At 46.8% G+C, this 15788-nt stretch overlaps 1 protein-coding gene across 5 annotated transcripts in view; it reads left to right on the forward strand.

Moving 5' to 3' along the window:
* Nucleotides 1-15788, forward strand: part of PRDM1 (PR/SET domain 1) — a 103945-nt gene that overhangs the window by 74855 nt on the left and 13302 nt on the right. The window contains exons 1-3 of one of the 5 annotated variants that reach the window (XM_062624643.1): nucleotides 5852-6080; nucleotides 7592-7840; nucleotides 14501-14620. In XM_062624643.1, coding sequence (XP_062480627.1) covers nucleotides 7658-7840; nucleotides 14501-14620 — 303 coding nt within the window. In that variant the 5' untranslated portion in view covers nucleotides 5852-6080; nucleotides 7592-7657. The other 4 variants (XM_062624634.1, XM_062624665.1, XM_062624624.1 and 1 more) reach the window with 4 other exon arrangements.

The raw sequence follows: 15788 nt of genomic DNA on the forward strand, positions 1-15788 counted from the left end.
AAGAAAACAGGTCCTGAAAAGACCACATAGGAACTAGGTCAGGTACTCTGGAGATTAAAGAAGCATGCTTCATCCCTGGACGCAGGAGGCAGGGACAAGTAGCATACAATTACGAGGAATTAGAACGGCAACAAGTAGTGCAGATTTATCAGCTTTAATTGTCTATTGTCAGGACAGAGCCCTTCTTGTAGATCAGGCGCTGCCAATGCTTTAATACCTCTAATGGACTCTCTATTGTGGGATTATCTCTTCTAAGGACAATGTCTTTCTTAAAACTAGTTGTTTTGGGAGAGGGACGAAAAAAAGAAAGAAAGAAAAAGGTAGCAGCAGCCCTTGGGTTCCCTCCCACCCCCCCCCACCCCCCCCCCCGGTTTGTCACATTCTGCAGGAAGTAGTTGAGAGCCCAGTGTTGCTCTTCTGTCAGCAGCACTATTCCTTCAGGGGAACTGATAGATACCTATTGAACATTAACCCCCTTTGCTCCACCTTCCCCAACGAGCTCCTCCAGAAACAATAGCTGGTTGATAAAGAGCAGATAAGCAAGGACACCCAGCTTAAGAATCTCTCTGCTATCTTTATTTTAAAAGCTTTCCTGGGTTTTGCAAAGTAAACATTACAACATTTAAAGAAGGATAAGGTGTCAACTATTTAATGAGAAGTTGTGTTTAATAGCAGAGGAATTCTTCCCTCCCCCAGCCAACACACAGGTATGAAAAGACTGTTATTTCACCACCCTGGGGTAGGAAAGGTGGAGAAATGATGACTGTACTCTTAGAAGGTTAAAAAGTGGTCCTTCAGCCCACCCCTGCCAGATTCCCTAATCAGCTCTAAACATACAGTCACTGTTTCGAATCCTTTGGTCCTGGATGCACAGTAGTCACACTGCTGGATCTGTGGTAATCTGTGGGTAAATATTTTTGTTTCCACCATATGTGCTTTGTCATGGTATGTAGCTGTTGTTTTTGTTAGTCTGTTTTGAAATGCGCTCCGTGGCCAGTTCTTTGTCTGAGAAGAGTGGCATGGTTCCACCCAGGGATCTCACCCTTCTTCTGGTGTGTTCATCAGCTGCAGGAGATCAGACAGCCTTGAGAGTATCTGAAAGAAAACCTGAATTGTGCCAGAACAGAGTCCTAAGGTTCAGTATGGTTCATATCACTATGACTTACCAGGCAAGTTGAGGCAAGAATACCCCCAAAAAGTGTCATGACTGCCAAGTTGGGAAGAGATGTGAAAGTTGAGTTAATGCAATTCATTCTGAGGTGGCTTTGTTATTTAAGATTGTTGTCAGCTTGCTGTGGGGCTGATGTCTTTGAAATACTCACACAAGTGAGACTTCTAATATATGTATACAGTCCCATCCCTCCTCCGTAAGAATCTGGAAATCAGTCTATCTTAAAGGAAAATTTCCCAAAACACCAGTCACCAGTAAGGCTGGAAAATGGTTGGAATGGGTTGGCCTGTTTTCATTCATTTTTTCTCAGATTCAGTTGCTGTGCACAGATTATTCAAAAGTCTGTGTTTGGGATGCAGAAGGTTGATTTCTGTGCTCAGGTTTTCTTGTCCAGTATAAACTTGGATTGGTAGAAACATGCAAAGACAATACAAGAGTTGCTCTATTGGCTCATGGCTATCATCCCTGTCTTTCTTAAGACCTCCATCACTCAGAAGTGTAATGGGAAGGCTGATGGGGGGAACATCTGTGGTCTTTTCTGTGAGGCATTTCCCTTCTTGTAAGGGGCAAGGAGATGGCTCCTTGCCTTTAGTCCAGACGCTGAAGTGTGCTGCCTTTTCCCACAGTGAAAATAAGTGCAGTGACAAAGCCTCTGCTGCTGCTCCTTTCTCAGTATCTTTTCTACCCCAGTTTACTTCCTGGGGAACAAGAGTGTCTTCAGACTGTTTTGCCTTTGCTGCTCAGCTTCATTTGCTGAGAAGCCCAACTTCTCCCATTGACTTGCCCTCCTCATAGCAGGCCCAGACAGTCCTGCTCCCTCTTCTTAAATTTGAGCCTCAACAAGAGGAAATGGCTGAAGCTTAGTTCTTGCTTCTGTGTGTTTTTGTTTTGGTTTTTGTTTGGTTTTTTGTTTTGTTTTGTTTTGTTTTTTATTGGAGGAGGATTGTTTTGGCTTATTCATACATCATCTGAGCAGTATTTTAATAAGGCCTAGCTGGAAACAAAAAGGGATATGGTATTTTAGTTTGACTCCTTTTTCTCTTTTTAAGGAAAATTTCTTGAGAGGATAAACCAACGGAAATCAAAAGAGATGGTAGGGCTGGCACTAGGCAGTAGCTGAGACTGCAGCCAAGAGATCTGCTCTTTCACAGCCGAGACAAAAGTAAACGTAAAGGCATTTGGAAGTGCTACGAGGCAATGACCAGAGTGCTCTGTAATTAAAGGCAGTCCCTGAAAGCTGCATGTGTTAATTTAAAAGCCTCCTGGCTACAACATACACCACCCCAAATGCCCTTGCAAAAACCTTCATGTAGATTCAAGTGTGATTTTAATTTCTCTCCTTATAGGCAATACTGTGCTGAGGTTGTCTAGGGCATACAAAGCCTCTGAGATCATATCTGAAGCCTATAGGCTGTGTTTTGCAAAAGTCAGGCCAGTCTGTGAGAAGACAACTGTAACTTTTCCTGTTGCACAGTTCACTAGAGTATGCTTGTTCTCTTTCCCTTGAATCTGACAGCAACCATGTTTTCAGATTCGTGGCCCCCAAACATGAGTATATCTCAGCAGAGCTTGAAAGCAAGTTCTTTAAGTTTGATTTCTCAATTGTCTTTTAAAAGATGTGCAGTTGTGCAGCTACATCATGTACCTTCTCCGAGTAATGACCACAACTGGTCCCCAAATGTTTACCAGCACAAGGATGCCTACATGCAGGAAGTGGGAAATGGGGGTGGGTCTGGTAGTTACTCTTGATGTGGTCAATCCACCACTGACCTTGTTTGGGTAAGGGGAAGGGGAGGATGTGAAAATGTGACTCTGCTTTAATCTCTTGTGTGCATTTTATCTCCCCTCCCAACTTTCTAAAGAAGTTTCATCTGTTAGAGCCAGCTCCTTTCCCTCCTTCTTCCCCTTACAATTATAGCAGGCACAGGGAGAACAGCAGCAGCAGCGGTGGCGGCAGCTGAGCTGAGGCTGAGTTGGGCAGGCTTGTTGTTGAGCCGAAGTGGTGATAGCATCAAAGGAAATGGATGGGGATTTCTGAGATCAGAGCTGTTAGGGCCATTCATGATTTGTTGCCAGGCTGAAAGCTGCTGCAGAGAGAGCTGCCTGAGAAATGCTGATTAATACAGTAATTGAGGTTTTCTATGAGCGAGAAGGAAAAAATGAAAATATGACTAAAAATGTTCTTTTTGAAATGAACAACGTTTTGAGATTGCACATTCCAGACAATAGCTGCTACTGGTATGAAAGATTTCTATAAAAGAGCAGAAAACTTCTGGTTGAACAGAAGTCTTTTTATGTTTCTCTATTAAGGAGGAAGGTCAGAAGGTCAGTCTATATATTTCTTTAATGGCAAAGTTTCCTTTTTGATTCTTTCTTTAGTACACATTCTTAACAATTTGTTTCTGTCTCTTCTTTCTTGATAAACTTAGTTTTATTCCAGACCAGGCACCACTAGGCTAGACCTGCACACCAGCAAAACCTCTTCTCCTGTGCTATGTAGTTCTGGGCCCAGCTTCACTGAGGCACCTGGAGCTAATTTCAGGATAGCCTTGGAGTGTGCCACAGAGTTGTTTGAAGTCTGTAGGCTTCACAAGCTGTACTCGCCTCCCCAGGCTCCAAGGAGAGAGCCGCACTGACCTGGGATATTGGCATCCTCCTGCCGTCCTGATGAGTATTTCATTTCATCTGATCTGATCTCATCTCTGCTTCCTCTTCTTCTCCAGTCCCAAATCATTCTCAATTCCTTGAAAGGCAGATTTGCTTTTCTCTGGCTGTCCTTCGCATTAAGAAGATCAGTCCTTGAGGAAAATGCATTGACCCTGTTTTCTTACCCCCTCCCCTTTTCTGTTTTTTTCTTTCAATCTAACAGGGAAGTGAAAAGTTCTGAAACAGCTGCCTCTCAGAGTGAGACTATTTTTCAGTAAAATAATCGCCTTCAGTATGACTACATTGTTTTTCTGTTCTATGTGGTGTGACTCAGCATCAGTTAATTAACCCAATCAAGTAGGCCGGATTTCTCTCCTTTAATGAATGGTTCTCCCTGTTTCAGAGCCTTCCTTAGACCTCATTTTGTATGTGCCTCGGTTTTACAGGGTATATTCAATTACATTTATATCCTTCAGCCCAGTGCTTGGGCCACCTCTCTTGTGGAATTACACTGTGGTGGAAGTTAAGCCAGGACACTCACTTGCAAGCAGTTGCCCTACTTATGTCTGCTGCCACGAGCCCTCCCGTGTTAGCGCATACAGAAGGTCTTTACACAGATCTACTATTCTCAGCATCGCAGACCGAAAATGGCAAGTAATCCTTTCCACGCGTCTTTTTATCAGAGGGAGGAGGAGCAGGTTCAGGGAAGGGAATGTGTACACCAGTCAGAAAGGCACCTGACTGCACAAAACATGCTTCCCTCTCCACCCCCCGCCTTTCTCCCTTTTTCCTGTTAAGAAATATGTAACACTCAGATCACCCCAAAATATCAGTGCACGTGTGTTTAGCAGAAGAATGTGAAACTAGCTGCCGCGTAATGTGCCAGGAAAGCAGCGAGAAATATGCTTGCAGATGTGTGAGAAAGGAGGAGGAGAAGGAAAAGTAGTAGGGGTTGCCTGGCAGTGAAGCAGCCAGCGTCCACGCTGTGCTGCGGATGGCTATAAATGGAATTGTGCATCACCATTCCTCTGAGCCCTAGGACGCCTTGCTGAAGGGACAGGACCACTGAAGGAAGTAAGGCATCTGGATGTTTTGTAATGAGAAGCAGGAATGCTCTTAATAATAAACAAACAGGACACTGTATGCCATCATCACAGGATGTCCTTCCTTCAGCCAGCACACTTACTTGGATCGGAGGAGGGAAAAAGAAATTGGGTGCGCAGTGCACTGATTGCTATCCCGACCCTCCTCCTTCCACCACCAGCGTGCTCCCGGGTGGTCGCTTGTGTGTTCCCTGTGTGAGATCCTCGCTCATTTTCTTGCCACACTGCGACAGAGGCATTGGGTTTGGAAACGCCTGCTGCCATGCCCCACTCCTGTGAGTTTCCCTGCTGTTACCTAGGGACAGGCGGCAGGTTTTAGTTAAAGGCAGAAACATAGATGTTTTTCCTAACTGCTTTTACAAAAGTTGGCTAGAAAGCGACCTGGGAAGGGGATGAACTCAGACTTCTGAAGCTCCCAGTGGTAACATCAAGGGTTGGGAGAAAGCAGTTTAAATCGGGTTTTAATCGATATTCTGGAACCGGGTCATCATTTTAATTGTTATTTTTGTGATGCTCCCTGTAGACAGACTGGGGGGGGGGGGAACGAGAGCGGGTACACAGTGGAGCTTAAAATTGCAGGAGAAATGCATTTCTAGTAAGAACCGCCTCACGTCCGCTTCTCCTGAGGCAGAGAGGTGCTGCCTGCCTACCCACCCGCCAGACCCAGGCAGGCGGGCAGCGCTGGGCCATCACACCTTGGTCGGAAAGGGTGGGGGGAATATCAATATTAATAATAATATAGAAAGCAAAGGCCGGTGTGTTGTGAGGGGCCGGGAGCCGGCCGGGCTGGGCCGCGCCGCAGGTAGCGCCCCACCTCCCGCGCTGTGAGGAGAGGGAGGGAGAGGAGGGGCCGGTGCGTGAACGCCAGCCGCGGGCGGGCCGCGCTCTGCCGGGCTGTGCCGTGCCGGGCCGGGCCGGGCCGTGCCGCTGTGGCAGGCGGCCCCCCAGCGTTTCCCGGCGGCAAGAGCAGGGCGCTCGGCAGCACCTGTCTTGACAGCGGGGGGAGGAGCGGGCGGGGAGCGGCGGCGGCTGGAGGTGTGAGTCAGTGTCCCGGGGATCCAGCCGCTGCGAGCAACGAGCAATGTTTACTCGGTAGAGATGAGCCACGGTTGCCGCCGACGGTGGGCTTCGGTGTGGAAACGCGCGCGGACTCTGCCCCGGTAAGCAGCGCGGTGCTTGCCCCCTCGCCCCCAGCACCCTCCCCGGCTTCTGCTCGCCCTCCCCGGCGCCCGGAGGACGGGGCAAAAGTTTCCCGGTCGCCTCGCGGCTGGTCGGGAGCGCACCTCTGACCGGCGTTAACCCTTTCGTTCCGACGCGCAGCTGTTCCCCCCCTCGAGTTTCGCGGTTCGCCTCACTGTAATGCCAAAAGCCGGTCCCTATTATCGCCCCGCTCGCCCCGACTACGGCCGGGGCTGGGCGCTGGGGGCTGTTCCCGAGGCGGCTCTCGGGAGCTGTCTGCCGCGGCTCCCGCCGCAGCGTTCCCGGACGGCCCGTCCGTGCCTCCCCGCGGTGCGGGAGGGGCTGCCGCGGGGGTCTCCAGGTAACCCTTGGCCAGCCAGCCCTGCACCCCTTCCTCGGAAGGGCGCGCTCTTCCCGGCTTCGCGTTTCGTTTTTTTCCGGAGGAAGGGTGTGAATTTTACAGTAGCTGGGTATCCGAAAAGGAAAACCGAAGGGATTTTATACCGGACTTGAACGTCATTCCCGGTTACTGTCACAGGCACAGATTTGGTTCCTGATGGACCTTACGGAAAGAGCCCGACCCACTACCTGTTTGGGGATAGGTTTGGTAACACTGCTGCTGAATAGACGCTGGGTCTGAAGGACCTGGTGGAATTGGCCAGTGAGGCTCCTATCTAGTGTTTTGAGATGGTGATTATCAGCGGTACCATCAAAATCAGAAGGCATAGAAAAAAATTTTTAATTACTTATTTTCCCAGCTCCTTTTCTTTTTTTCCTCTCCCCCCTCTATGCCTTCTTCCCTCCCCCCCCCCCCCCCCCCCGAACGTGTTGCAGTGCTTTGTGCAGGGTTGCTGCCGCTGCAGTGATGCTGGCAGGATGTCGGCTTTCTCAGCCTTCCATGCCAAAGGATAAGGGGACGTCAGGAGGAGGCGGGGGGGGGGGGGGGCAGGTTGTTTTGAAAGTTGTTTGTGTGTTGAAAGCCGGTGGGAAAGTTCAGGCTTCCCCATTTGGAAGAGGCAAGGCTGGGTTCCGCTCTTCCAACATGCGCTTTCCATTTTTAGCTTCATTCAGACGCAGACAGCAGCTCTTTTCCTCTTCCTCTCCTTGTTTGTGACACTTTTCTGAGGCAGCTTTTCCACAGGAGACTAAGTGGTCTCACGGCCATGACCCCACATTTTCTTCAGTATGGAATATTCTTTTTCTCTCAGAGGCATTAAGGAAAGGGTCTGAAAAAGGTAAAGCAATTGCCAACCTAGGTTTTTTTTCTCTTTGTTTTTGTTCCCTCCTCATTATTACCGAGGCTGGCGTTTTAAGGCGCTGCTTCAGTCAGAGCAGCTTCGTTTACACTGCTTTTTGGCTATTACTCAACTGTACCAACTATCCTGCATACGCTTTTAAAGTGTCACAGACTACTGTATTAGTCACACTGTATCAACGGAAACCACAACACTGAAGGACAATGAGGATTAAAGGCTGTTTTCTTTTTTTCCAGGCTGCTACGCAGTGTAGCTCGGACGCTGTGAGTTTCAAGAATCTGGTGAAAGGGAGAGAGTGGACAATGAAAATGGACATGGAGGATGCTGACATGACTCTGTGGACAGAAGCGGATTTTGAAGAGAAGTGCACATACATTGTAAACGATCACCCCTTGGATCCCAGTGCCGATGGAGGCACCCTAACTCAGGCAGAGGCTTCCTTGCCAAGGAACTTGACTTTCAAATACGCATCTAACTGCAAAGAGGTAAGCGGCAATGCTCTGGGGAAGGTTGGACTCAGACAAGCCAAATCACAGCACTTTGGAAAGTGTGTGCTCACCCTGGCTTCCATTTTTTAAAACACACATGCATACACACGCACACCCCACCATGAGCAACAAATGCCGCCCGCTGGCTTTTAAGATGGGACCCTCATAACTCCTATGAGGAACTGAGCTGGTCATCTGTCATACAATATTTACACTGGAAGTGGCAGCTAGCCTTATCCCTGAAACTGGTTCTATACCAATTCGCAAACAGTTAAATTTTCACACAATTTGAACGGCATCTGAATAAGCATATTTAAACTGTGGGGTAGTTCTCTGTGCCAATTTCTAGACTGCTGTTTGCCAGGACCATTCATTGCCTCTGGCTCAGAGATTAAAGTGCCTCAGTTGTCCAATAAATAGCCTTAAAAAAAGTAGAGGGGGAAAAGAAAAAAAAATAATCCTGGAAATGTGTTTAATTATTTCTTTTTGTTTTCTCTTTGGTTATGAAATGGCTTTATTCTTTTCATGAGCTTGCTGTATTCCTGACTTACTAAATTCTTAAAAACTGCAGCATGTCAGTTAAGGAAGTGATGGTGGAACTGTAGCAAGCTTGACAGAAGGGTGGCCATAGCTTAAATTAACTTCTGTTTATCTGGGACAGTATCTTCAGTGGTAGCTAGCCGTGCAAGTCTGTCCTATCCCTGTCCCTGGAGTGGGTACATTCTTTGTTGCTGTTTCAGAAGGGCTGGAAAGAAATGAGCCCGGATGAGCAATTTGGTTTTGTGTTTACTCTTTCATATAGAGTAGCTATTATAGCTAGGTGTGATGTTCAGCAGGGTAATAACCCAAGGGACAACCCTTCATTTCTCCTTGTGCTGAGACTTGTGGTATAGCAGCTATTACCTGTGCTTCTACTTTGGCTAAACACACTGACCACAGAGCTGAAAAGAAGAGGTACACTCATCTGTGTCTATCAAATATTTCCTACCAGAGCAGGTACTTGTTTAATCCTGCATACAGAAATAGGGCCAGACCCCCAGCTGGAGGGTGTTGGCACCGTGGAATTTAGCTTGGCAGTGCCAATACAGTGCTTAGTAGGTTAAGTAAGAGGTTAAAGCTAAATTCTCCTTAAAATCACTTCTTCTCTTCCCATCTGCCCTGCCCTGCCCTGCAGAACTTTGGCAGAAAAAGGACATCCTCTAGAAAAAAGAAGTGCAAACCCTTGGTTTATGTTATCATTACATAGGTCTTGCTTTGGTGGGGCTGGGGGATAAAGCTGCGGCTCCACTGTGTGACACAGCAGGATTTTTGGTTGAAGGATGAACTTGCAGCACGACAGCTCAGGCAGATCCTTGGCTGCCGGCTGGTGACTGGCTGGCCACTCAGGCTGCCTTGCTCTATCTCTGCCCCCAATGAGTCCTGGGGCCAATGTACAAGATGGCCAAGGAGCTTTTCAAAATTCCCAGTGCCGTGTTTGGAAACACCGAAGTGTAATTTCCTTACAGTGTAGCTCAGGTCAGTGAATCACAGTAGGAGGATTGCTGCCATCACTGTATGAAGAGATAGGGGGAGAGAGAAGTCATTGAAAGATTCCTGGTTCTTGCTTGTAAAATGTGACCCGTGCAGCTCCCTGCTAGTGGGAGTCTGAATATAGGACATCCTCCTTTTGTTCTCCGAAGTTCCCCCCGGTCTTTTATTTGCACTGAATAGTACCTACCGTAAGGAGCAGTAGGAACTTTTGAACCCTGACTATTTCTAAGGTAGCTCTGAAAGAAAGGGCCAATCCGATCCTTTTTTTTCCCCATCTCCTGTGCAAGCTATGGTCCTGGGAATGTACAGACAGGTCACTTGTTTGCGGGATGGAATAGTTGTAAATGGCACAATCCACTTGCATTCCAGCAACTTCTGACAAGAAACATTCTTTTCTGTCTGCCTTCCAAGTTTGATTTTGTTCAGTGGGGTCAGGACTGGGCGCATGTTGCTCTTGAGCATCATGTGTTTGTGGGATCAGCAAGAAAGCCTGATTCTGGTTTTGATGAGATTCATGAGAACCACTGGAGTCCTGACAGCTCGATAGGGTGGGTTTTTTTCACTTGTGAAAGGATGAGGTAAGACTTTGGGGGTTGCATGCATGTGTGCGTGCTTGCCAGTGGGTTTCAGATGTGAGCTGTCTTCATTGCTAACTTTGGGGAGAGCTGTGGCTTCATCTGGTTGAGAGTTTTAAATGCTGAGTCAGTTTATTGACAAAAACATACATAATACATGGCTTGTGAAATGCTAATACTGTCATGATTAGATCATGAAATCCTGGTGCTGTCATGATTAGTATTATATCTCCACTTGGAGTAGGAAAAGTACTGCGTGCCTGCTGAGGAGGGAGGAAGTACAGCCGCTGTTGTTTGGGGAGGGTTACTTTTTGTGTTTCTTTTCCTTGCATGCTTTGTGAAGCGAGTAGCTCTTCTGTAAAGGCTTACTGAATTTGCAAGTGTGTCCATGACACGTCATGCTCTTGTTTATTCTTGGATCTTGATCGGGGATTTTTCTGAAGGACACATTTTTCATTATGAGTTCACAGCATGTGTCAGCATTTTAAAAAATGAATTACTACTGCTCGTAACATTTTAGCCTGCTAGATTTACATGAAGTCATTTATTTATTTCTATGTGTGAACTATTTATCCTTTCCTGTAGTTTTAGCAACTGACAAAAATGATGAAATGAGGTGCCAAACTCACACTCTAGAAGGCCATATGTGAATGATCTTTTTCATGCAGCCTGTTAAAAACTTTTTTTTCAGTATTTTTTCCCTTTGGTCTCATTTTTTAAAGCCCAAACAGCCTTTCTTGATAATAACGTGCCAGTTATTCTGCTGTCTTGGATATTTGTAGTGCCTCATCCTGCTCTGTGAGCTTGACGGAGCGAAACGTTTATCAGCAAACCTATTACTTGTTGGATTCCTCTAAGGCCATTTCTTAGAGAGGGACCCTTAGTCAGTGATCTTGACGAAAGCAGTGATTTTCAGCTGTTGTGAAGTGTGCCTCACTGACCTCAGACACTTGCTCTCCTGTACTGCTTTTATTTCTTTTATATGTGAGGAAACAGGGTGAAAATGTGCTTCATGGCTTCTCTTTCAGAAAACTGGTCATTGAAGGAAAGGGTAAAATTTATGCAGGCTTATGTAACTGTAGAACGAGTAGTTAAACCAATATATATAAATAAATCGGTGTTATTCCAGGACACATAGTGGCCTTCCCTATTTGTGTTTGGAGAATACTGTTATTTTACTGAAGCCAGTAAGAGTTTGTTCAGTGTTTTCTTTCAAAGCAGCTTAGCGCTCCCATTGCAAAATACCCTCCTTTTGCAGAATGGACAGAGGTCGCTGCTTATTTCCAGTGCTCTCTCCCGAGGCAGATGTAGGAGTGTTGGTCTTTCCAAGCGCCTTTTAAACAACAAATTTGGAACCGGAGCCCACCAGTCCCCTGCCCCGGTGCTGCCGATCGGGCGGGCTGCGCTCTGCGGAGGGGCCCTGCGGACTTCTGGCGTGCCCGTGCCGGTGCCGGTGCCCGGCCCCCGGCGCCGCATTAGGACCCTGGTCAGTTCCAGGGCGGCCGCCCCCGTCCCGGGTTGCTCCTGGCCGCGGGCTCTCCGCGCCAGCCCGGCCGGGCGCCGCCGCCGCGCCTCCAGGTTACAGCTGTCCCCGCACGCCAGCCAGCTCCTGTCCCGCTCGGGCCGAGGGCACGGTCAGTCAGCTCAGCGCGGGCTCGGCAGGAGCCTGGGCTGCCCGCACCACCGGGAGCCGGCCTTGCGGCTGCAGGCTCGCCTTTGACTCGGTGCTAGAAAAGCTGTTTTATTGAAAGGAAATAGATGGTAGCGGCGCGTTTGCAGGAGTGTTGGAAGTTGGAGCTTTGAAGGGAGCGGGGAGTGTCTGGTAGAGAGGAAATTATTCTGGAAATACCGCGTTGCACCCTTACAGCGTGGTTCAACCCCAGAAGGCTGCGCAAGGGCAGTAGGCATTTATTTGTGGGGAACGAGCTCGGGTCATGCTCCCCTGTGGTTCCCTGCCACGAGGCTGTTTCGGAAGGTCTCATCGCCGAGAGACAGCAGTGTGCTGAAGGACACCTGGTGGACACAAGTCTGAAATGCCTCTCTGCGGCAGCTTCTCGGCAGTCGGGAGACGGCTTCCCCTCTGCTGTGGATGTGGAATTCCTTTGCTTTTTTTGCCTACAAACCCTCGGCAGCTCTGTACGCGGTGGCCTCTTGTTAAGCCGCCCCTCCTAAACTGTGGCAAGGCGAGAGCCTCTTTAGGCTGGGAGCGGGGGGGGAGGGAGAGAAGAGGTCTGCCGGCAGTCTGTCCTGGCACTGCTGGCACTCCTCTCCTGGCGGGTACCCTTCCTCAACCACGGCCACTGAGCTTGTGGGGGCACACCAGAGACCAGGAGTTGCTGACTAGAAAGCCACCATCAGTTAAAAGGCGTCCGGACAGTTTTAGTCTGGTTTTGCAGAACTTCAGTGTTGGCACATATGGATGTGCAGAACATCCTCTGCCAAAATAACCTTCTGATGGGTACAGGGTGCGAAATCGTCCTCATATTCAGCTGCACTGGGGAAGAAGCCAATACTGCATGTAAGGTGGATATCAAAAAGTATCTACTGTGTCACAGACACCAGTTCAGTGACTGTTTCAAGTTGACTAGTTCAAGGAGCAATTTCTAGACATTCTGAGAATCATTAAAGTCACTTTAATTAAGCCAAGATATTTTAAAACCATGAAAAAAACTGGAGCTATCATGCAGTAAAACTGGTGGGGTGTGCTGTAGCTTGGTTGTGAACTCTCCTTGAGAGGGCAGATGGATGTAAATGAAGATATATAGGGAAGATGAGAAGAACATCTGCCTTTTTCAGCTCTCTATGAGAAATGTACGAGCAAGACAAAAATAAAACTGAGCCACTGAGCTTGTTTCAGCTTGTGGTAGGTGTAGGAAAATTTCTGGAAGTCCCTTTTCTCTCTCTTCAGTCCAGATGCACAGATCAATGGAGCATTTAACTGCCTCTACTGTTGATGTTTAATTTTTTTTTGTAGTGTGCTGAAACACATGTTGAAACTCAGACAAGTGCAAACAGCCACCACTCACACCCAGGAATCTGTTTCCGGGTTGATTACCTCCTTGAGTCCAGGGCTGTTATTTGTCCCCTATATTTGGGCATTTACAACAGTGAAATTATGCTAGGTGTTAGTTGTTTACTGGGGGTTTTAATCTTGACCAATACACAGGCAAGTGTTTCCCTGTCTGTCTCTCTCCCTCTCTCACACCAAGGGTGATAGAACAGAAGAAAATGTAGCCTGCGAAAATCACAAGGCTTAGCTAATTTTACAAAGTCCAGGGTCTTTACCATGCTTTGCTGTGAAGGACTGTTGCAAAGAAGAGAAATGCTCACTGAAGTGAGCTATCTGCAGGGACTGATGAGTGCTAATCTGCTTTGGTAAAAGCATTGATTCCTTGCAGGCTGCAGACTGCAGTAATCCCAATTTTCGGTGTTTCTGTTCTGTCTTGTTCTGAAATCCTGGCGAGCAAAAAGACAAGTGGCAAGACGTGTGAAGGGGATACAGTTAATACATTTTGCCATGAAAGTTTGCCTGTAATAACAAATTAATGGGCTTTTTACCTTCTCTTTTTTCCACTATTTGAACAGCAAGATCAGTTTTGCCAAGGCTTGGGGTTTTTGGTTGACAGAATTGTTGGTTTTCTAACATTGTTCTGCTACATTAAATTTAAGAAGATTGGTGAGCAACAGAGAAACAAAACCAATAACTCAGCAGTGTTTTGCGAAGGGTTACTCCAAGGCACGGTCTTCTGAATAATGATGAATTGCTTCCTGATTTGTGGTCAGTGACTTTTTTTGGTGTAATTACTGTCAAGAAGGAAGCTGAACAACTAGAGTGTATTTCTTAGACCTAGCATAGTGGAGCATTTTCATCAAAACCCTTACGCCTCTGACCAAACCCACTTGACATATGTTACTGGAACTGCTGCCTCCCTTTTCATAAAAGAGGGTGATCTGTGAGTACATGTCCCAAAACCATTTCATACTGTTTTCTATGCGGCTGTATGCTGGTGAGAGAATTGTAGGTTGTCTTTGTTTGTTCTCCTTTCGGCCATAAGGACGAGTATAGAGCAGAGAAGGTGGGGGTGGGGGAAGGTTTCATTTTGATCTGGAGGAGCAGTCATTCCAGTTCCTAACTTATTAAAAAAGTGAGCTCTGTGGCAGTGAAGTGATTGATAGCTATTGAATATTTTTGTTTGCTGGAACTGGACTTTTAGGGTTTGCTTTTGATAGAAGAAATAACTTGTGAAGAAATTTGACAGTCTCTGTATATTTCACTTTACTGTTTCTTCTTGTCAATGTATTTCCACAAAACACATTTTTCAGGTGGTGTTTATCTTTGTCTTCCCTATGTCTCAGTGAGATTCTGGTATCTAACAGAGATGGTTGTATCATATCCAACACTTGGTACTTTATTTCTGGTTTGCTGACCTGTCACTAAAAATTTCTCGTGTCAGGTTGCTTTACCTTGTTAAGAGTGGGGGACAGAGGAGAGAAAGGAAGACCTTTTGATTTCTGATGATGATGGACTGATCCTGTGCCACTCTTCTTATAGGTCACCGGAGTTATAAGCAAAGAGTACATCCCAAAAGGAACACGCTTTGGACCCCTTGTAGGAGAGATCTACACCAGCGATACAGTTCCCAAGAATGCAAACAGAAAATACTTTTGGCGGGTAAGCAGGAAAAAACAGCCCCATGTTATTGCAGTAAGCAGCTCACTGAATGAGTACAGCTGAAAAGCTGGGCCACTTCCTGCTGCAGACCTGTGTGAATGCAGGGGGCAACCTCTGTACGCTGCCAGGCACGAACGCAGCCAGTGACAGTAGTGAACTGAGTGGAGCAAAAGCCTGGCTGCCTTGGATATAGGGACAGTGTGGGTGGAGAGAGGAGAGGAGATGCATAGCCCTTCCCAGCAATGTCTTCTGAAATGTATTGGTGCTTGGTTGTGTAAAGAAACAGTTCTGATGCTTGTTGTAGGGGCAGGTTATTTTGCATTTTTCCACAGTGGAAAGTCACTCTTGTTTATGCAGATGTCATGTGTCCTTGATTTTTCTAGCTGTGCAGAAGCTGTGAAAGTACTGCATAATCTTTTGCTCTGGAATTATACCTTTTGTGACATTTTTTCATGGGTTTTGGATAGAACTGCTATAACACAGGGGTGGTCATCTTCATCATGTTTCGTTCAAGTCATAAGCTTCTCTAGTCCACTTCAGAAAGTGTTAAAAGAACAGCCCACATATCTTAGTGAAGGGAAAAATCCATTAATGGCAGACAAGCACTAGAGGTGATGCCTTATTTGTACTCTGTAGTATAAACTGGAGAGGAGCACCAGCCAATTAGTTTTGACTTGGGAAGTCTGTGCTCAGGAATATGTTTCCAGTTTATCAGTTGACGTAATCCTCAGTTTCCTTTACAGAGCCATTATTAATTGTGAGAGAACATTCCTTCAGCTCCATCTCCTTTCATAGATTTATTTTGCTGTCTTCTAGCCATTTAGGTTGTGTCTAAGTCAGTGGATTTTGGAATATATCCAAGCCTCTGTGCCCAGGTGCCTGCCTGCCTTAGTAATATCCCAACCTCATATCCAGGTGAAACCCAGGGCAAGCACCAGCCCTTTCTTCCTACCTAATTGAATCATTTTGGTTTTCTCAGATTGTCTTCATGCAGTGTAATACAGCATTGCACAGGCAGTTATTTGCATGAGGATTTTTACAAAGCCGGCAACTGTTTTCACATTCATAAGGCTACAGAATGTTTCTTTCAGCCAGATTTTTTTGGGAGCTTGTGTCTAGCCTAGGAACAGATTGGTACACTGGTCCTAGCCCTGCTAGTTGCTAACAA

This window comes from Pezoporus occidentalis, unplaced genomic scaffold (assembly GCF_034315485.1).
Source record: "Pezoporus occidentalis ecotype Australia unplaced genomic scaffold, CSIRO_AGI_Poc_V1 ctg109, whole genome shotgun sequence".
NCBI lineage: Eukaryota > Metazoa > Chordata > Aves > Psittaciformes > Psittacidae > Pezoporus > Pezoporus occidentalis.